The sequence below is a fragment of the Stegostoma tigrinum genome, chromosome 2 (genome assembly GCF_030684315.1).
Source record: "Stegostoma tigrinum isolate sSteTig4 chromosome 2, sSteTig4.hap1, whole genome shotgun sequence".
In the NCBI taxonomy this organism is placed as follows: domain Eukaryota; kingdom Metazoa; phylum Chordata; class Chondrichthyes; order Orectolobiformes; family Stegostomatidae; genus Stegostoma; species Stegostoma tigrinum.
This window is the reverse complement of record NC_081355.1, coordinates 54,059,460-54,081,403: the sequence shown is the minus strand read 5'-3', so window position 1 is coordinate 54,081,403 and position 21,944 is coordinate 54,059,460. Positions and strand designations below refer to the sequence as shown.

At 42.2% G+C, this 21,944-nt stretch overlaps 1 protein-coding gene across 1 annotated transcript in view; it reads left to right on the top strand.

Annotated features, from left to right (window-relative positions):
- dnah5 (dynein, axonemal, heavy chain 5) overlaps window positions 1-21,944 on the top strand; it is a 372,198-nt gene that overhangs the window by 335,784 nt on the left and 14,470 nt on the right. Inside the window, exons 68-72 of the mRNA XM_048562706.2 lie at window positions 1,450-1,640; window positions 7,242-7,363; window positions 8,372-8,521; window positions 10,261-10,506; window positions 21,474-21,693. Coding sequence (XP_048418663.2) covers window positions 1,450-1,640; window positions 7,242-7,363; window positions 8,372-8,521; window positions 10,261-10,506; window positions 21,474-21,693 — 929 coding nt within the window. The remainder of the gene's footprint in view (window positions 1-1,449; window positions 1,641-7,241; window positions 7,364-8,371; window positions 8,522-10,260; window positions 10,507-21,473; window positions 21,694-21,944) is intronic.

Sequence of the window (21,944 nt, the reverse complement as noted above, 5' to 3'; positions counted from 1 at the left end):
ACAGGAATTCAGAACATTACATGAAGGGAGATATCATTTCAACATCTACCCCATCAAGTATGCTCAGTATAATGTGGTTGAAAAGAATCACAATATCTTTCTTCTTGTTTCCAAAGACCATTTGCCAAACCTGCTCACTCTTTCCTAATAAGACAAACTCTCATCGTAGAAATCAAACTAATTAACCTTTTCTGACAGCCTTCGATGCAAGTATATACCACTTTAGATAAGGAGACCAATACTGGTGTGATTACAAAAAAAAACAGACATGTACACAGTAAATTCCCACAAAGATCAGTGTGACAAATAACCAGATTTTTTCTTATGGCCTTGATTGAGGGACAAAAATTGGGCAGGTCACCAATAATACCTCCTTGGCACTTCATCAAAATAGTAACCAAGGATCTTTTACATCCACCCATGCTGACACATGGGACCTGGGTCTTGGCAATACCACCATTGACTGAATCTTTGTGAGCCTTGAAGGAATTAAGTCCCTAATTAGCAGGATATATCAATGTCCCAGCATCACACACTCAACCTTCAATATTCCCTCTAATTTTCTTCCCAGCTGCATGGAAGTGGTTTTCGGAACTAAAATTCAATGCTGCAATCAGCATGCCAACTCCGATCATCGTTTAAGGAACTTCAGACTCACCTTCTTACCCTTTCATATGGTGACTCCCCAAACTCCACTGCAGTCTGGGGTAATCGTAAGAATCTGCCCACGTGTCCTCCCCGCAACTTGTTTTCCGACCTAGCCTTGCATATGGTTAGCAAATGTGGCTCCAATATTCAAGGCCCTTTCATTAAAGTTATTAGTCCAGATTATCAGAAGTTGAGGCTACAGTACTGATCCCTGCAATACCCCACTAGTTACAGTTTGCTTACTTTAAGATGACAGTTTTATCCCAACTCTAATGTTCCCTGAATCATCATGAGTTTTATTTTTATAACCTTTTAATCTCACACTTTATTGAATAGTTCCTCTCTATCCATCTAGCATATTACATGCTGAAGAACTCTGATAAATTTGCCAAATAAGATTTACCTTTCATAAAACTGTGTTGATTCTGCTTAATTGCATTATAATTTTCTAAGTGTTCTTCCATTTCTTCCTTAATAATGGAAGTCAGCCTTTTCCCTATGACACTTGAGGCTCACTGTCCTATAGTTTTCAGCATTTTGTCTCCCTTCTTCCTTTTGTAGCACTGTTACATTTGTAGTTTTCCAATCTGCTGCAGTTTTTTCCCCCCTCACTTGTAATGCAAAAATATATTACAACTCCATCCAGTTGCCTGTTTGAGTTCTGGAAATTATATAGAACTTTGTATCTTGCTACTTTATTGGTCTTATACGCAGAATTTCCAACATGCTCATGAGTGGATAACAAAGCAGGAAGTTTTTTTTTAATCTGAATCTGTATTGAATGCACATCTCACCTTGCAGATCCATCAAGAGCCCCATTACCAGTAAGAGAATAGCAACTATTATAGAGCATATGACATATGAAGTACATAAGTACGCAGCCCGGGGCCTGTATGAGGAACATAAGTTTCTATTCACATTACTGCTTACATTGAAGATTGACATGCAGCGCCACAGACTGAAACATGAAGAGTTCATCACTCTTATTAAAGGTGAGAATATTAAACTTGCATTGCTTCACAGCAGAAATATTTATTTATTAATTTAAAATATTTATTTGGTAAACTGCCTACAAGGTAAATATTTAAACTAATTTATATCATGTAATTCGAGATTGTTTCAACTGATTTTGCTGTGGTCTTCATTGGCTTTTGAGTATTACGTGATAAAGTAACAATAATTCATGATCACGTATTCATATGCGGTAAAATTACATATTTCAGAAATAGGCAAAACAAAAAATGACTCAAATGTTAGCTGCACTCAGTAGTAACATTTGAGGATCTGAGTCTGGAGGTTTTGGGTTTGTGTTCTGCTCTAGGAATTGAGCATATAACATAGCTAGCACTTCAGTGCAGCATAAAAAGAAAGCTACATTACTAAGGAATCTTAGATAAAATCAAACTGAGGCCCATTGCCTGCTTGGGTGATGTAAAAGATAATGTCATGATTCTGAAAAGAGCAGAAAATTCTCATCTACATGCTGACCTTTGTTGATGGCATCTGAAAACACAGAGGACTGGATTTTTTGGGGAAATTAAACAGCAAGACATTACAATGCTGAAACTGATTGCAATCTCAGGATTTAATTCAAGTGCATAATAATGCAGAAACCCTGAAGTTGCAATCTGCCATTTATTGCTGTATCACAGGCAGAAGTGTGAAACCACCTCCCTCCCATTCTACCACCACCTCACCAAGTAAAATCCAGTGATAATGTCTCTTTTTCAGCCCCATCTTTTTACTAGAAATGATTATTTCAATCAAGTGCAACAGGGATCTTAACTTGAATTTGAGAGTAGCAACTCTGCTGGATAACAAAATTGACCTTGGAAAAATAAAGTTATAATTGTGGAGTGTTGTTGCCTGTCTTGCAACTGTAGTTTGTGTTTTTGTACAAGATTTTCATACCTTTTGGCTTCTAACTTCACCTCATGTACATCTCCAAAAATGCAATTTAATGTAAAATATTTAAGAAGTAAATTTCATGTTCTGCCTAGCTATACATAAGAATTTTGGCTTGATTATATCACTGCAGCTCAATAGTAGGAATCAACATTAAAGAATAATAGAATCGACTACATGGTGAAAGCAAGTAATGTTTTTGTCAAAGGGGTGCAGCATAAATCAGTGTGGCTTTCTTTGAAATTAACATTGAGTGGTTAAGAGCCAACAACACTTCCCTTGAACTAGAGACATATGTAGCCTGGGCTAGGACAGCATGTTTTCTTCTATTAAAAGAAATGATGTAGATGACAATGATCTTGTAGTTTCAGATTGTCTTTACTGATACAGGCTTTTAATTCCATGTTTATTTAATTAACTGAATTTAAATCCACTTGTTTAATTGACTCACTACCTCAAAAATCCCTGTAAGCTACTCGTTCAACGATGTAGCCACTATACTTAGAAACGTAGGAAGCAGAAGGTTTAGCACAGAAGAAGAGCCTATCGACTGATCATATCCATTCATAAGAACGTATGAAATAGCAGCAGGAGTAGGCAATTCAGCCCTTTAGCCTGCTGGACCATTCAAATGGATCATTGCTGGGAAGTACCTCCGTGCCACTATCCCCATGACGCTTGATGTCTGTACTATTCAGAAATGTAATGATCTCCATCTTGAACATACTCAATGACTGAGCCTCCACAGCCCTTTAGGGTATAGAGAATTTCAATGTTTCATAACCGCCTAGTGATGAAACTCATCTGCAACTCAGTCCTAAATGGCTTAACTCTTATTCTCATACTGTGAGCACTGGGTTCTAAGCACTGAAACCAGAGAATACATTCTTCCAATATCTACCTGTTAAGCTCAGTACGAACCTTGTATGCTTCAAGGAGATCACATTTTGTTCTTCACTGTACTAGTCTGAAAACATTGGAACTTGTCTGATCTCAGAAGTTAAGCATATTCAGGCCTGGCTAGTACTTAGATGAGAGACTGCCTGGGCATACCATGTGCAGTAGGATGTTCATTGGGGGGTTAAAGGGCCTGTTCCTGTGCTGTACTGTTCCAATACAGACAAGGTGTCCTCAATTTCTCCTTGCAGTATGTTCCTGCTAACTGTTAAACCTTCTCTACAGGAAAATATATGCTCAACTAAAGTAACTGGAACAGTGCACAATATTCCAGGCATAGTTTCACTAAGGCTGCATATAATTGCAACTACAAAAAAACTTACAAAAAACTATTCTGCCTCATTCAAGTTCTTAATCTGTAGCTCTGCAGGTTATGTCACTTCAAGTGCATATCCTTTTTAAATGTAATGAGAATTGTTCCAGAATCACCATCACTGCAATCTTTGTGAAAATATTTCTTCTCAAGTCTCTCTAATTCTTCTGCCAGTTACTTTAAATTTTTGCCCTTAGTTATTGATCTCTCAGGTAAGGAAATTAGGTCTTTCTAATACAATCTATTTAGGCTTCTGGTAATTTTATATTTTTCGGGGAGGCGATGGCCTTGTGGAATTATATATGGACTATCAATCCAGAGACCCAGATAACTTTCTAGGGACCTATATTCACATCTCGCCACGGCAGATGGTGGAATTTGAATCTAGTAAAACATCTGGAATTAAGGATCTAATGATGGCCATGAACCCATTGTCAATTGTCAGGAAAAACCCGCCTGGTTCAATAATATCCTTTAGGGAAAGAAACTGCCATCCTTACCCCACATGGCCTACATGTGACTCTAGACCCACAGCAATGTGGTTGACTCTTAACTGCCCTCTGGGCAATTAGAGATGGGCAATAAATGCTGCCTGGTCAGTGATGCCCTCATCCCATGAACAAATAAAACAAAAGAAACTCAATTAAACCACTCCTCAGCATCTGGTATTCAACAGGGAATAACCTCAACACATCAAATTCTTACTCATTTCTAGAATTCTCCATTCTTGAAAATACCCTCTACAAAATGTTTTGCACAGCTCACTGATGCCTCTAGTTCTGAGAACTGGAAGGCAGCATGCCATCCCAGAGTCAAGAGCAATGATGTTGGCCATGTCAACCATGCCCACACCCAAAGAATGAATTCAAAAAATGTTTACCTGTTCCTCAAATTATAGAATTCCCTATCACTATTGCTTTCCTGAACTTCTTCCTTCATTTACCCCCAATAGAGCTGAGCCACCTACATTACTTTGTACTTTTCTATAGCTGTGTTCTTCAGAGAAATCATCATCTGCACTAATGTTCTGAACTGAATACTGATTGGAGAGTGAGATGCACTCACGTGACTCCTGCTTTATCTGCCTTGACCTCCTTTCTTGTTTAGAAATACTTATTATGTGGAACAGAACCTCTTCCACTGTTACACTGGCACTATTCTCCACCTCTTCCTCTGCTATATCAATAACTGTATAGGCGCTGCCTTGTACTCTTACGAGGAACTTGAACAGTTCACCAACTTTACTAACACTTCTCACTCCAACCTCAAGTTCACCTGGACCATCCCTGATACCTCCCTCTCATTCCTGAACCCCTCTGTCTCCATCTGTGGTGACTGCCTCGAAACCAGCATCTATTTCAAGCCCACCAACTCCCACAGCTACCTAGACTATACCACCTCTCAACCACCTGACTGCAGGAATGCAATCCTGTACTCCCAATTCCTCTGCCTCTGCCATGTCTGCTCCCAAGATGGGGCATTCCACTCCTGCACATTCCAGATGTCCTCCTATTTCAAGGACTGCAACTTCATCCCTTTGGTGATTGAAAATTCTCTCAACCACATCTCTTGCGTTTCCTGCACCTCTGCCCTCACATCCCCTCCCACCAACAAAAACAAAGACAGAATCCCCCTTTTTCTCATGTATCACCCCACCAATCTCCATATCTAATGTGTCAATCTCCGCCACTTCAGCCACCTACAACCTGACCCCATAACAAAAGATATATTTCCCTCCCACATTTACACGCCTTCTGTATGGACCACTCTCTCCATGACTCTCTCATCTACTCCACACCCCCCACTAGCCCCACCACCCCTGGCACCTTTCCCTGCAACCACAAGAAGTGCTACATCTGCCCTACACCTACACCCCTCACCTCCATTCAAGGCCAAACCAAACGTTCCACATTACACAGAAGTTTACCTGCACACCAGTCAATGTGGTCTATTGCATCCACTGCTCCTGATGTGGCATTCTCTACATTGGAGAGACCAAGCGGAGGCTCGGAGACCATTTTATACAGCACCTGTCCTCTGTTTGCGACAAACGTTAACACCTTCCGGATGCGAACCATTTCAACTCCCCCTCCCACTCCCTGGGTGACATGTCCATCCTGGGCCTCCTCCACTGTCACACTGATGCCACCCACAAACTGGAGGAGCAGCACCTCCTATTCCAACTTGGGAGCCTATAACCCAATGGTCTAAACATGGATTTTACCAGTTTCAAAATCTCCCCACCCTCGGCCTCATCCCATGATTAACCCTCCCTCTCATCCCCATCTCCTTGAACGGACACAATCTGTCCATCTTCTCTCCCAGGTATCCACCTCTCCCACCTCACCGACCAATCTCCACCACTCCCTACCTGCACTCACCTATCACCATCCCACCTACCTTCCCCAGCCCCACCTCTCCTCTATTTATTTCCCAGCTCCCTTACCCCTCCTCCCATTTCTGAAGTCCTGACCCAAAATATCAACTTTCCTGCTCCTCTGATGCTGCCTGGCCTGCTGGCCTCCTCTATTTCCACACTGTGTTATCTCTGACTCCATCAACTGCAATTTCTACTATTTCTTAGCAATGCTTATTTACTCTCTTAAGTTGTGAGTTGACGACTTTCAGAAACATGCTATTCATAAGCTGTTTAATCTCTATAACCAAGAACTCTAACCCTTCAGCCAACGACTGTTCCTGCACATGATTGTCCAGGATATGAGGTGTGTCCTGGATTTCCTGCATGGTGCGGAATATGCATTTGATGGGCTTAAGGTATATTGCTATGCCTGTGTTTGAGGTCTACTGCTAAACCTTGCCAGAATTAGTTGCACATCTTTGTGTTGACACCATTTTAGATTTTTTCCTAATTCTGTCCCTTACATTCTGTATTTATTGGCAGATAAATTTTAGTTTTTTTAGAATTTCATAGTGAAGGATCATTTAGTCAAGAATAATAATTATATAAAACATTACTACCATCATTGCTTTAATTATTTCACCAACTGCACAGGCCCCTGAGGGCTGTGTGCGACATTGACTTCCAGAACCGCAGCCACACAGCTTAAAGGGAGCCATAACTTTGGAGTTTGTGGTGTTGGGTGTAATGTGTTAGTATGGATAGAGCACTAGCTAACTTGCAGAAAACATTCACCTGGGATAAATGGATCAATTTCAGGCAGGGAGTGTGGAGTTAAAGCCATATCTAGTTAGCCATAATTTTGTTTACTGATTTCTAGGCAGAATAGTCTCCTCCCTGCACTCTTTAAATCCATTGTCCTGTTTCCTATAGGTTGTGGTGTTGACAAGTCTCCACACTTTCTTAAATGTTCTCATTAAATAGAAAATTATTTTCATATGTGAAGGATATAAATGATCTTAAGTAAAATAAAACATTGCATCCTTTTACATTCTACAGGTGGTGCTTCATTGGACCTTAAGGCTTGTCCTCCAAAACCCGCAAAGTGGATCTTGGATATGACCTGGCTAAACCTGGTGGAACTACGGAAACTCGGGCAGTTTGCAGATATCTTGGATCAAGTATGTTTAGAATTGATAAAAGTATACAATTTTTATGTGATACAATTGATTTGAAGTATGAATAGACAACACTTTATTACAATTGTTCTCCAACACTAATTCCTCATTGATCTTGCTCACATGTACCGTGATTCACTGAGTGCTGCCTCCTCAAATTAACTGACTTAAACAGCTGGACAGCCTGTATCCATGCAGATATTTGCAGCAAGTGGAATGTGGCACTAGGTTCTGGGAAGTCCTGACTCTGCGACCTGAGTGATCATTTCACGTGGTTCATGGGAGTAGTTTTTCAAACTATTTCTTTATTTTTTTAGTGGGGCACTGTGAGCCAGGTCAACATTTGTTGCCCATCCCTGATGGAACTTGAATCAAGTGGCTTGGTACACTATTTCCAGTGTGTCAGCTGTCTTGATGGGGTTCTGGAGTCATATGGAGGTGAAACTGGGTAGGGGTGAGATTTCTTTCCCTCAAAGCAATTAGTGAGCTGGAGGGGTCATGAGAGTCATTACTGAGACGAGGTTTATATTCCAGATTTATTAAGTGACTTTAAATTCCACCACTTGCTGTGGAGGATTTTCCCAGAGTGTTGGAATTCAATTCAGAAACAAGCCACCAAGAAAAGTTAATATTTTTGAGTGGATAAGCCCTTGATTGGTACAGAAACACGTTTCTGATAGGCAGGCTATCAAAGCCACCTTCAGAGCGTTTCCAGATTCAGAGGAATACCTGTTTGGAGAAAACTGTAAGAAACTGGGAAAGAACTTTAATATGTCAAGACAATTGATCAGACTCCCAACATGTCACAAGACTGGAAACCAGCTGCAAAATGCAAACTGGCCATCCCTGGGAAAGGCAATATGCGATTGACACAACAGTTGGCACTAGGTCCATTCATTGGAAACAGTTACAGTGTGATTTGGACTTTTGTTGCTGGGCTGAAGGATCTCTACTCCACTTTGTTTATTTTTGCACTGTTTACACAATCATACAACAATGTTATTTCAATAGATTGGGAGAAATGAGAAACTCTGGAAAAACTGGTTTGATAAAGAAGCTCCTGAGGAAGAGATTCTGCCAAATGCTTATGACCAATCCTTGGACTGTTTCCGACGTCTTCTCCTGATCAGATCTTGGTGTCCTGATAGAACCATTGCACAGGTACATTAGAATGCAAAGGACTGCAGGATTTTGTAAATTATACATCTTTGAGGTTTAAAGACATAACCATTCTACATTTTTAAAAAAAGACATTACTGCCTTAATTATCATTTATCAAGGATATAAATCTTCATTAGGCTGTATGCTAGATTCCATGCTGCTTAAACAATTAAGTTAATTTTTAGCTTATGTGCACTGATGTTGAAAGTGAATTTCAATTAGCAGTATATTTCATAATTAGTGGTATTAATGGAAAGTTATTACGTGGTTACATCTGTAAAAAGGATGACTTTCTTCACTGCATTCCCCAGCTTAAAAAAACGTTGCTATCAAAAATGTGCAACAAGGTGAACAAATAAAAAATTGTTATGCATCTGATAGAAAGTAAAAATTCTATAAATTAGAATACATTTCTGCAAGAAAGACAAGAAAATCCACTGATGTTTTAGTTCAATTCAATAACAAATAAAATTGAGATTTTGATGAAATAGGACAGTGGTGCCATAGTTCATCCATGACATTCATTTGACTTTTCCTCCGAGACGCACACTTTATATGGCTGAGTAACGTATACATAAATCACAGAATCAATTCAAAGTGGCTATTTCCTTCACATGGTGATGGAGCAGAGCAAGCCTGTCGCCAGCATGATTGAAATGGTTGACGGCCTAGAACAGTATTCATTGTTGAGTTACCTGTGCTTGAAGCAGCTCACTGATCAGGGAAGTGCAAAATCCAGTGGTTCCCTGTGACCCATATAAACCTTCCTGAGCAAGATCCTGACCAAGGCAGAAGCCTCACATTTCCTGGGGTTAAAGTCATTGTTGGCCGTATTAGAGCAGGAAAAAGAGCTATTGATTTGGTTTCTGCCAGGTAGTGGGAGTTTTAAAAACTCAATCAAGTAATTTACCTGGTTGGCAAATGAGTGTTTTGAAATCTCCAAAAAGCAGAATCCATGATTCTTTATCAATTTATTTTCAGTACTTTATCTGTCAGTAGACAGTCTGAGGGATGCTCAGGTCTTGATTAAGCCAGTAACAGGCAGATAGAAAAGGGTCAGAGGCTGTGCAAATCACAAATACACAAATGCATCTCTACCTGCCCATTGTTATTTTTATTGAGACAGGTTTCATGTGGGTCATTCCATTAACACATTTAAATCAATCAATTGAGTAATAATTGTTATTCATTGAAGAACTGAAAATATGCAAGGGAAAACAGTTTTTTTTTCAAATAGAATCCCCACAGTGTGGAAACAGGCCATTTGGCCAAACAAGTCCAAACCAACCCTCTGAAGATCCTCCCACCCAGACCCATCTGCCATGGTTAGTGCACCTAACCTACACATCTCTAAACGCTATTGGTAATTTGGTATGGCCAGTCCACCTAACTTGCACATCTTTAGACTGTGGGAGGAAACCAGAACCCCCCAGGAGAAACAAAGAGAATATGCAGACTCCATACACACTGTCACCCAAGGCTGGAATTGAACCCAGGTCCTAGGCACTGTGAGGTAACAGTGCTGACCACTGAGCCACCATATCGCCCTAATTTGCACATCATGAAAGTGAAGAGTACTTATTGTTATTGAAGGGGAGGTGATTTAATAGCTGAATATTTTATTCAATTTCATTTATATACAAAGACAATATTCTAACCTTGTGTAATGCTAGGTGGAAGCTGATTAGCAGTAGGACCCTTTACCAAACAATTTTTTAACTTTCACCTTTGTTATTTAGGCTCGTAAATATATTATCGATGCAATGGGAGAAAAATATGCAGAAGGACTCGTCCTGGACTTGGAAATGACTTGGGAGGAATCAGATAAACATACTCCTCTTATTTGTTTTCTGTCGATGGGTTCTGATCCCACAGATTCCATCATAGCTTTGGGTAAAAAAGTCAAGATAGAAACTCGCTGTGTGTCTATGGGTCAAGGACAGGAGGTCCATGCTCGTAAGCTTCTCCAGCAGACCATGACCAATGTAAGAGGAAACATGCACAAAATAATCTGTCTGAGTTAGAGAGCTGATGTTTCGGGCCTAGACCCTTCATCAGAAATGGGGGAGGGGGAAGAGGGTTCTGAAATAAATAGGGAGAGAGGGGGAGGCTGATTGAAGATGGATAGAGGAGAAGATAGGTGGAGAAGAGACAGACAAGTTAAAGAGGCAGGGATGAAGCCAGTAAAGGTAAGTGCAGGTGGGGAGGTCGGGAGGAGATTGGTCAACCCAGCGAGGACGGACTGGTCAAGGGGACGGGATGAGGTTAGTAGGTAGGAAATGTGGTGCGGCTTGATGTGGGAGGAGGGGATAGGTGAGAGGAAGAACAGGTTAGGGAGGTGCGTACAACTTCTGCTGGTTTTGGGATGCAGTACGGGGAGGGGAGATTTTGAAGCTTGTGAAATCCACATTGATGCCATTGGGCTGCACGGTTTCCAAGCAGAATTTGAGTTTCTGTTCCTGCAACCTTCAAGTGGCATCATTGTGGCACTGCAGGAGGCCCAGGATGGACATGTCGTTTGAGGAATGAGAGGGGGAGTTGAAATGATTTGCGACCCGGACGTGCAACTGTTTATTGTGAACCGAACGTAGGTGTTCTGTAAAGTGGACCCCAAGCCTCCACTTGGTATCCCTGATGTCGAGGAGGCCACAACGGGTACAGCGGATGCAGTATACCACATTAGCAGTTGTGCAGGTGAACATCTGCTTGATGTGGAAAGTCTTCTTGGGGCCTGGGATGGGGGTGAGGGAGGAGGTGTGGGGGCAGAGGTAGCAATTCCTGCGGTTGCAGGGAAAAGTGCCGGGTGTGGTGGGGCTGGAGGGGAGTGTGGAGCGGACAAGAGAGTCATGGAGACAGTGGTGCCTCCAGAAAGCAGACAAGGGTGGGGAGGGAAAAATGTCTTTGGTGGTGATGTCGAATTGCAGATGGCGGAAACGTCGGAGGCTGATGCGTTGTATCCAGAGGTTGGTGGAGTGGTATGTGAGGATGAGGGGGATTCTCTTTTGGTTGTTATTGCAGGGACGGGGTGTAAGGGATGAGTTGCAGGAAATGTGGCAGACACGGTTGAGGGCGTTCTCAACCGCTGCAGGGGGCAAGTTATGGTCCTTGAAAAACGAGGACATCTGAGATGTACGGTAGTGGAATGCCTCATCCTGGGAGCAGATGCGGCAGAAGCGAAGGCATTAGGAATAGGGGATGGCATTTTTGTAGGAAGGTGGGTGGGAGGAGGTGTATTCTAGGTAGCTGTGGGAGTCAGTGCGCTTGAAATGGATATCAGTTTCTAGGTGATGCCCAAGATGGAGACAGAGAGGTCCAGGAAGGTGAGGGAGGTGTTAGAGATAGCCCAGGTGAACTTAAGGTTGGGGTGAAAGATGTTGGTGAAGTGGATGAACTGTTCGAGCTCCTTGTGGGAGCACGAGCCTGCGCTGATACAGTGATCAATGTAACAGAGGAAGAGTTGGTTTAGCGCCAGTGTAGGTGCGGAAGAGGGATTGTTCCACATAACCTACAAAGAGGCAGGCATAGCCCAGGCCTATGCGGGTCCTACACCGGCCCAAAACCTCACCTCTTCCTCCATTACATTGACAACTGTATTGGCACCGCCACGTGCTCTCACGAGGAGCTCGAACAGGTCATCCACTTCAACAACACCTTCCACCCCAACCTTAAGTTCACCTGAACTATCCCTAGCACCTCCTTCACTTTCCTGGACCTCTCTGTCTCCAACTCGGGCAACCACCTAGAAACTGATATCCATTTCAAGCCCACCGACTCCAACAGCTACCTAGAATATACCTCCTCACACCCACCTTCCTGTAAAAATGCCATCCCCTATTCCCAATTCCTTCGCCTCCACCGCATCTGCTCCCAGGATGAAGCATTCCACTACTACACATCTCAGATGTCCTCATTTTTCAAGGACCGCAACATCCCCCCCGCAGTGGTCAAGAACGCCCTCAACCGTGTCTCCCGCATTTCCCGCAACTCATCCCTCACAGCCGGTTCCCGCAATAACAACCAAAAGAGAATCACCCTCATCCTCACTTACCACCCCACCAACCTCCGGATACAACACATCATCCTCCGACACTTCTGCCATCTGCAATCCAACCCCACCACCAAAGACATTTTTCCCTCCCCACCCTTGTCTGCTTTCTGGAGGGATCGCTCTCTCCGTGACTCCCTTGTTCGCTTCACACTCCCCTCCGGTCCCACCACACCCGGCACTTTTCCCTGCAACCGCAGGAAGTGCTACACCTACCCCCACACCTCCTGCCTCATCCCCATCCCAGGTCCCAAGAAGACGTTCCACATCAAGCAGATGTTCACTTGCACATCTGCTAATGTGGTATACTGCATCCACTGTACCCCTTGTGGCCTCCTCTACATCAGGGAAACCAAGCAGAGGCTTGGGGTCTGCTTTGCAGAACACCTCCGCTCGGTTCGCAATAAACAGCTGCATCTCCTGGTTGCGAATCATTTCAACTCCCCCCTCCCATTCTTCAGACGACAAGTCCATCCTGGGCCAACTGCAGTGCCGCAACGATGCCACCCGAAGGTTGCAGGAACAGCAACTAATATTCTGCTTGGGAACCCTGCAGTCCAATGGTATCAATGTGGATTTCACAAGCTTCAAAATCTCCCCTCCCCCTACTGCATCCCAAAACCAGATAAACTCATCCCTGCCTCCCTAACCTGTTCTTCCTCCCACCTATCCCCTCCTCCCTCCTCAAGCCACACCCCCATTTCCTTCCTACTAACCTTATCCTGCCCCCTTGACCTGTCCATCCTCCCTGGACTGAACTATCCCCTCCCGACCTCCCCACCTACACTCACCTTTACTGGCTCCATCCCTGTCTCTTTAACTTGTCTCTCTCTTGTCCAACTATCTTCTCCTCTATCCATCTTCAATCCGCCTCCCCCTGTCTCCCCATTTACTTCAGAACCCTCTTCCCCTCCCCCATTTCTGATGAATGGTCTAGGCCCGAAGCATCAGCTTTCCTGCTCCTCTGATGCTGCTTGGCCTGCTGTGTTCATCCAGCTCCACACCCTGTTATCTTGGATTCTCTAGCATCTGCACTTCCTATTGTCTCTGAGTTTGAGAGCTGTTGTCTTTGTTTAAATATTCTTTTCAAGAACACATCAATGCATCTCCAAAGCTATTTTAATTCAATGGTTTCATACTAGAGTACTATGTGAACCAGATCCTATAGGGTTAATTTTAACCACCATACTCTGGCAGGAAGCTGAAATGTTTGGGTCATCTGCAGGTTTTACACTGTAACTGATTTTATTTTATCCTCCATTGACTTTGTGGGAGTGAAATCAAAATACTACATCAAAATACTGTCAGTTTTCTGACTAACAAAACAGGTTAACTTTCTGCTTATGTTTTGCTTCTCACTTTTTCATGGTAGATTGTGATCTGGGACCCACATCATGCCAGCATTCAGCTACATGTCAGTTTGGTAGTGACTATTATAGTGCATCTTCAATTGCTTTCGTGACAATAGAGTATTTAGAGTACTGAAAAATGTTAGGAAGACGTGATGGGAATCAGAAGAGCAAATGGATTTTTAAAATTGTGATTACTACTCTATATTCCACCATTACCAAATTGGAATTCCTATTTACAGTATTATGCGAAACTTCTTTTATCAGCGTTATGTATATATTTCTGTGTGTTTATGCACGAAAAGCAATGTAACACTGATGATGCAACTCGTAAGTACGAACATAAATATGATTAAACACACAATCTCAATGAATTTTCCTTGCAGAAGTTACAGCTCATAAACTCAAGCTCTCATAGTACCTTCTCTTCGTTTGTTTTAATATTCAAGCCTTCAAAACAATTGTTTTATTCAATGGAAGTAACTGATCATTTAACCAAAGGGATGAAACCCCTGAGAAACTGTATAAACTATCTTTGCCACTACTTTAGAATTTCAACAGGGAATTGCAGTTATGGTGGAAGATAGCAACACTCAGGATACAGGGCACCATCAGTCCCTTGCCCTCATGGAATTTCAGCTTCTTACTTATTTTCATATACCATTGCATATTGATTGCCAGTTTCTTTAAGCTGTTTATCAGCTTCTGCTAATTTTGTCATTGGTATTTATGGAATGGATCTCAAATGGAACAATATAAGACCATAAGACTATAAGACATAGGAGTGGGAGTAAGGCCATTTGGCCCACCGAGCCCACTCCGCCATTTAATCATGGCTGATGGGCATTTCAACTCCACTTCCGTGCACTCTCTCTGTAGCCCTTGATTTATTGTGAGATCAAGAATTTATCAATCTCTGCCTTGAAGACATTTAACGTCCCGCCCTCCACTGCACTCCATGGCAATGAGTTCCACAAGCCCACCACTCTCTGGCTGAAGAAATGTCTCCTCACTTCCGTTTTAAATTTACCCCCTCTAATTCTACGGCTGTGCCCATGGGTCCTCGTCTCCCCGCCTAACGGAAACAACTTCCCAGCGTCCGCCCTTTCTAAGCCATACATTATCTTGTAAGTTTCTATCAGATCTCCCCTCAACCTTCTAAACTCTAATGAATACAATCCCAGGATCCTTAGCCGTTCATCATACGCTAAACCTACCATCCCAGGTGTGAATCTCCACTGGACACGCTCCAGTGCCGTATGTCCTTCCTGAGGTGTGTTGCCCAAAATTGGACACTATTCTAAACGGGACCTAACTAGAGCTTTATAAAGTCTCAGAAGCACATCACTGCTTTCATACTCCAACCCTCTTCACCCAAAAGTGCAGTGCTATTAATGTGGTCATATAAAAACGATCAGTCTTATTTAAAATACCTCTTGTATCACAATAAATAAACTCCACTTACCTAAAGCCATGCAACCACATGGGAGAATCCACAAAACAATAAATGTCTCAGCCTAGTATTAGGAAAAAAATTGAAAAATTCCTCACTGACCCACATAGGTTATTGTAACCAAACAGGAGATCACATTGGCCTTGATATATTATAGGGTCAATATCCTGTTATACGGCTTGAGCTTTGTTGCAGTTGGGAACAGCTTCTGCTCTCATTGGAATACATCAAATTAGAAATCTTTGGATGACCTTATAACCTGTTCCAAACTGACCTCTGAGAAAGGAAATCCCGTAATGTTTAATTCTATCCTGCTATAAATTGCACATTGGTTTTTCCTGACTTATCCAGTTGAAATTCATTAGGCTACAAAAAGAAAATCTAATTTATTTTATAAATTTCAGTCAAATCACTCTCAAATGACTACGTTTACAGAGTCATATAAGTTCGGTCCAACTCATCTATGTTGATCAAGTTTCCCAAACTAAACTACTCCCACTTGCTGCATTTGGCCCATATCCCTGTATAAACCCTTCATCTTCTTGTATCTGTCCAGATGTCTTGTAAATGTTGTAATTAACCTGCATCTGCCATTTCCTCTGGCTGTTGATTCCACGTGCAAACCTCTCTGTGAAACATTGTCCCTCAGGTCCCTTTTAAATCTTCCTACTCTCACTTTAAAAATATGTCCCCTAGTTTTGAGTTTGGGTAAAGACCTTTGCTTTTCACTTTATTTATGCTCTTCATGATTTCATAAACCTCTAAGATAACCCTTCAACCTCCTATGCTCCGGTGTAAAAGAGTCCCAGCCTATCAAGCTTCTCCTTATAACTCAAACCCTCCAGTCCTGGCAGCATTCTGGCAAATCTTTTTCGAACCCTCTCTAATGTAATATTATCTCTTCTATACGAGGACAACCAGAGCTGTACACAGTTCTCCAAAAGTGGCCTCGCCAGCGCCCTGTACAACCTCAACATGACGCCCCAAATCCCATTCTCAATTTTCTAAGCAATGAAGCAAACATGCTAAATGACTGATGAGCCACCTGTCTACCAGCAACACAACTTTCAAAGAACTATTTACCTGAAACCGTAGGTCTCTCTGTTCGACAACATTACTCAGGACCCTACCCTTAACAATACAAGTCCTACCCTACCAAGCGGAGACTTGGGGACCGCTTTGCAGAACACCTACGCTTGGTTCACAACAAACAACTGCACCTCCCCATCGCGAACCATTTCAACTACCCCTCCCATTCCTCAGATGACATGTCCATCCTGTGCCTCCTGCAGTGCCACAATGATGTCACCCGAAGGTTGCAGGAACAGCAACTCATATTCCACTTGGGAACCCTGCAGCCCAATGGCATCAACGTGGACTTCACAAGCTTCAAAATCTCCCCTTCCCCCACTGCATCCCAAAACCAGCCCAGTTCATCCCCTTCCCCCACTGCATCCCAAAACTAACCAAGCTTGTTCCCACCTCCCTAACCTGTTCTTCCTCCCACCTCAAGTCCAACCCCCATCATCTCCCAGGTACTAGCCTCATCTTGCCTCCTTGCCCTGTAGATACCCCCTGGACTGACCTTTCCCCTCCCTAACTCCCCACCTACACTCACCTTTACTGGCTCCATCCCCGCCTCTTTAACTTGTCTGTCTCCTCTCCACCTTTGTTCTCTTTTATCGATCTTCTATCTGCCTCCCCCTCTCTCCCTACTTATTTCAGAACTCTCTTCCCCTCCCCCATTTCGGAAGAAGTTTCGAAACATCAGCTTTCCGGCTCCTCTGATTCTGCTTGGCCTGTTGTGTTCATCCAACTCTACACCTTGTTATCTCAGCTTCTCCAGCATCTTCAGTTCTTACTTTCTCTCTAACCTTGTTCATATTACCCAAATCCAATACCTTGCAATTACCCAAATTAAACTTCATCTGCCACTCCTCAGCCCATTGACCCAATTGATAAGATCCCTTTGTAATTTTAGAATACTTTCTGCACTGTCAACTATATCACCAATTTTGGTGTCATCCACAAACTTATTAACGATGCTTCCTAAATTCTCATCCAAATTGTTTATAATAAATCAACAGTGGATTCAGCACAAAACCCTGCAGAATTCCGCTGGTCACAGGCTTCCAGTCTGAAAACCAACCCTCCACTATCACCCTGTGTCTCCTATCATCAAGCCAATTTTGTATCCAATTGGCAAGCTCTCCCTGAATCCCTGATCTAACTTTACGAATCAGCCTACCATGCAGAACCTTGTCAAGGCTTTACGAAAGTCCATTTAGACAATGTCTACTGCTCTGCCCTCATCAATCAATAGACAATAGGTGCAGGAGTAGGCCCTTCGGCACTTCGAGCCAGCACCACCATTCATTATGATCATGGCTGATCATCCACAACCAGTATCCTGTTTTTTGTTACATCTTCAAAAAACTCATTCAAGTTTGTGAGACATGAGTTCCCACTCACAAAGCCATACTGACTATCCCTAATCACTCCTTGCCTCTCCAATAAATGTAAATCCTATCTCTCAGAATCCCCTCCAACAACCTACCCACCACTGATGTGAGGCTGACAGTTTTATAATTCCTAGGATTCTCCTTTCAACCTTTCCTAGATAAAAGCACAACATTAGCCACCATCCAGTCCTCCAGCACCTCACCTGTGGCTGTAGATGGTACAATTCAGGGTAGCACAGTGATTAACACTGCTGCCTCACAGTACCAGGGACCTGGGTTCAGTCCCAGCCTCAGGCAACTATCTGTGTGGAGTCTGCACGTTCTCCCCATGTCTATGTGGTTCCCCCTCCTCCGGGTGCTCTGGTTTCCTCCCACAGTTCAAAGACGTGCAGGTTAGGTGGATTGGCTATGCTGAATTGCCTACAGTGCTCAGGGATATATAGATTAGCTGCATTATAGGGGTATGGGTCTGGGTGGGATGTTCCAAGGGTTGGTGTGGACTGGTTGGGCTGAAGGACCTGTTCCCACACTGTAGGGGATCTATGAAAATGATCTCTGCTGGGGCCCCACAATTTCTTCCCTAACTTCCAACAACATCCTGAGATACACTTGATCAAGTCCCAGAGACTGATCCACCTTTATGTTTATTAAATCCTCCAGCACCACCTCTTCTATAATTTCTAGAATTACAAAGACTTTGCTCATAGAGCCAACCAGGATAAGTAAAGTTTCAAAAATCTTAATATTCAGCGTCATGTCAGGGGCCAAAACCAGAGATTGTTTTCTACAGAAGTCAATACAAAATCTCATATATGGACAAAATAATTTGTAAGGTTCTATAATACATTGTTCTGTAAAACCATCCAAGAATCTTAGTTGTTTGAGTTAGTATTGGTTAGAAACCGTTCCTGTTTAATGCACTAATTCGCCCTAACCTATTTCTTTCACCATTGGCTTTATTTATATTTCCCTTTAATGTGTAAATGTAGAAACATAGAAGATAGGAGTAGGACTAGGTGATTCAGCCCTTTGAACATGCTCCACCATTCATTATCATCATCGCTGATCATCCAACTCAATAGCCCATGTCCTTTGATCTGAATAGCCCCAAGTGCCATATCCAACTCCTTCCTGAAATCATATAATGTTTTGGCCTTGACTGTTGTTTTTGGTAATGAATTCCACTGGCTCACCACTCTTTGGGTGAAGATTTTTCTCCTTACCTCAGTCCTAGATGGATTGCCTGATATCTTCAGATTGTGACCCCGGTTTCATTTAATATTTGACTACCTCCATGTCTAACACTGCATTTTTCCAAAATAACCATGATTTGCCATCAACCCTTGAAAATTAAAATCTGTGTGTAGTAGTTCAGCATCCTCAAGTTCTAACTTGCATATGTGACTCGATAATGTCTGTTAACTTGGGAATTCCCTCCCTTAGGCCATTGTGGACCTACCTTCAGCATATGAGCTGCAGCAGTTTAAGAAGGCAGCTCGCCACCACCTTCTCAAGGCAAACTATAGAAGGGCAATAAATTCCTCAACACCTTCAATATGGATCATCGATGAAAAAAGCAATTAGCAGAGGTCCTTACAGATCACCACTGATAACCAGCCTTTGAGCAGATCCAAATTCATTGATAATTTTTTGAAGTCCATGCCTTTCACACATTCTCAATCCAAAAATTTTACTTTCAATTCCACAAAATTCTCTCTTGTAGAGAAGCATCTTGTGTGATATTTATTAAAAGCTTTTGACAGTCCAGGTAGAGCATATCAACTGAATCACACTCCTCCAGTGGCCACGATTCAAATTGATGAAACACAGCCTTCTTTTCGGGAAATTACATTGGGTTTTCTTTTTAATATTCTTCATGGATGGGGGCATCGCTGGCTAGACCAGCATTTATTGCCCATTCCTAATTGGCAAGAGGGCAGATAAGAGTCAACTTGTCACATGTAGGCCAGACCAGGTAAGGATGGAAGTTCCTTCCTTAAAGGGCAGTAATGAATCCGAATGGGTTTTCCAACAATCACCAATGGACTCATGGTCATTGGTAGACTCTTAATTCAAGATTTTTTCTTCTCAATTCAGATTCCATCATCTGCATTGGCCGAATTTGAACCTGGACCCCCAGAACATTGAGATAACAAGGTGTAGAGTTGGATGAACACAGCAGGCCAAGCAGCATCATAGGAACAGGAAAACTGATGTTTCAGGCCTAGACCCTTCTGCAGAAAGCCGAAACGTCAGCTTTCCTGCTCCTATGATGCTACTTGGCCTGCCGTGTTCATCCAGCTGTACACCTTGTTGTCTCAGATTCTCCAGCATCTGCAGTTTCTACTATCTCTCCCTAGAACATTATCTGGATTAATAGTCCAGCGAGAATACTACTAGGCCATTGCCTCCCCTATATGGGCTTGTCTATGTAAATGGTTCCAAAATACAGTCTAATGCTTCTGTCACATTCCTCATTTATTACTGACAACAATCCAATGGACCTGTGGATTGATTTTGCCTTATTCCCAGGTTTTAATTTTGGAACTTCTATTGCCTGCTTCCAGTCCAAAGCGGTGGTAACGTTGTTTCATCAGAGGAATTGGTAGCATATTTATTATTTGGAATCCAGAGACCGGGACTAACTACCTGGAGACAGGATCTCAAATGCTATCATTTAAATTTAGTTAATTTGAGGAATATTCATCAAAATATTTTAAAGAAATATTGCATTCAGTGGCCATATGCCTACCAGACCATTGTTAAAACTAATCTTGTTCATTCATTATCTTTAGAAAAGGAAGCCTTCATCTTTACTTGGTCTGGTTTATGTATGATTCCAGACACTTAGTAATGTAGCTGACTGTTAACTGGCCCAGTGACACCCATGTCCTATATTCCTTTGTTTTGAAGAAAAACCTTTAATTGTATCTAGCTGTTAAGGGTAAAGTGATCACATAGTATCTGTCCCAATTTCTAAATGACCTATGAGTGGCTACCATTTCTGCCAGCTGTTCAATCTCTTTTAAGGTTCTTTGTTCTTTCTTTCTTCAAAGATATCCTCTACTAATTTAATGTTAAAAATGTTGTTGATAATAGGGTCATAATGTTGTCAATTGACCATGGTCATTCAGAATAAACCAATGCAAAGTATTCATTTAGTATCTTCCTGTGCCTTGAAAGTTTTTCCTAATCTCCCTTTGGACGTTTTCCAGTAGTCCAACACAAGATTTGCGTGTTGTGTTTTGTTGGTTCGCTTCTGAACAACAAACCAACTCGGTGAGCAAACCAATCACAACATCCACAACCCGAGCTACAAATCTAATCTGAAACAAGATTTGAGTGTCCCTTCATTTAATGTAATCAGAATTGTCTTCTCTTATTGCAGCTATAGCTTTCCTCAATTTTCTTTTACATCAGACCTTCAAGTGACCTATTAAAAGCCTAAGATAACAAATTGTGGAGCTGGATGAACACAGCAGGCCAAGCAGCATCTTAGGAGCACAAAAGCTGATGTTTCGGGCCTAGACCCTTCATCAGAAGTTGTTTTTAACTGTTCATGGGACTGAATGTTTACTTTGATACTTTGTATACTTTTTTTTCCTGAGAGCATACACTCAATCATTTATTCTCTCTTTCTTAGGGTAGTTGGGCTTTGCTTCAGAATTGTCACTTAGGTCTTGATTTCTTAGATGAATTAATGGACATCATTACAGAAACAGAAAGTATCCATGAAAGTTTCCGCCTGTGGATGACGACTGAGGTCCATAAGCTTTTCCCTATTGCACTTCTCCAAATGTCAGTCAAGTTCACCAATGAGCCTCCACAAGGCCTGCGGGCAGGTTTAAGAAGGACCTACTGTGGTAAGCCAATAATATTGGTCGGTGTGCACGGATACATTCAACACTTTTTGAATAAAAATGTGAATATACTGAGACTGAAACTGGCTACATGGCAGCTGTCATTTTTCAGGTGATGGTACTCGCATATTGCTTTGCTAATTATGGGGAAGTATCAGGTAAATGAGATCCAATAGTTAGCTCATGCCAAAAATTAGAACAGGTACAAAGATGAAATTGGCCTTAAGATGTGATTTTAAAATTCCACAGTTCCA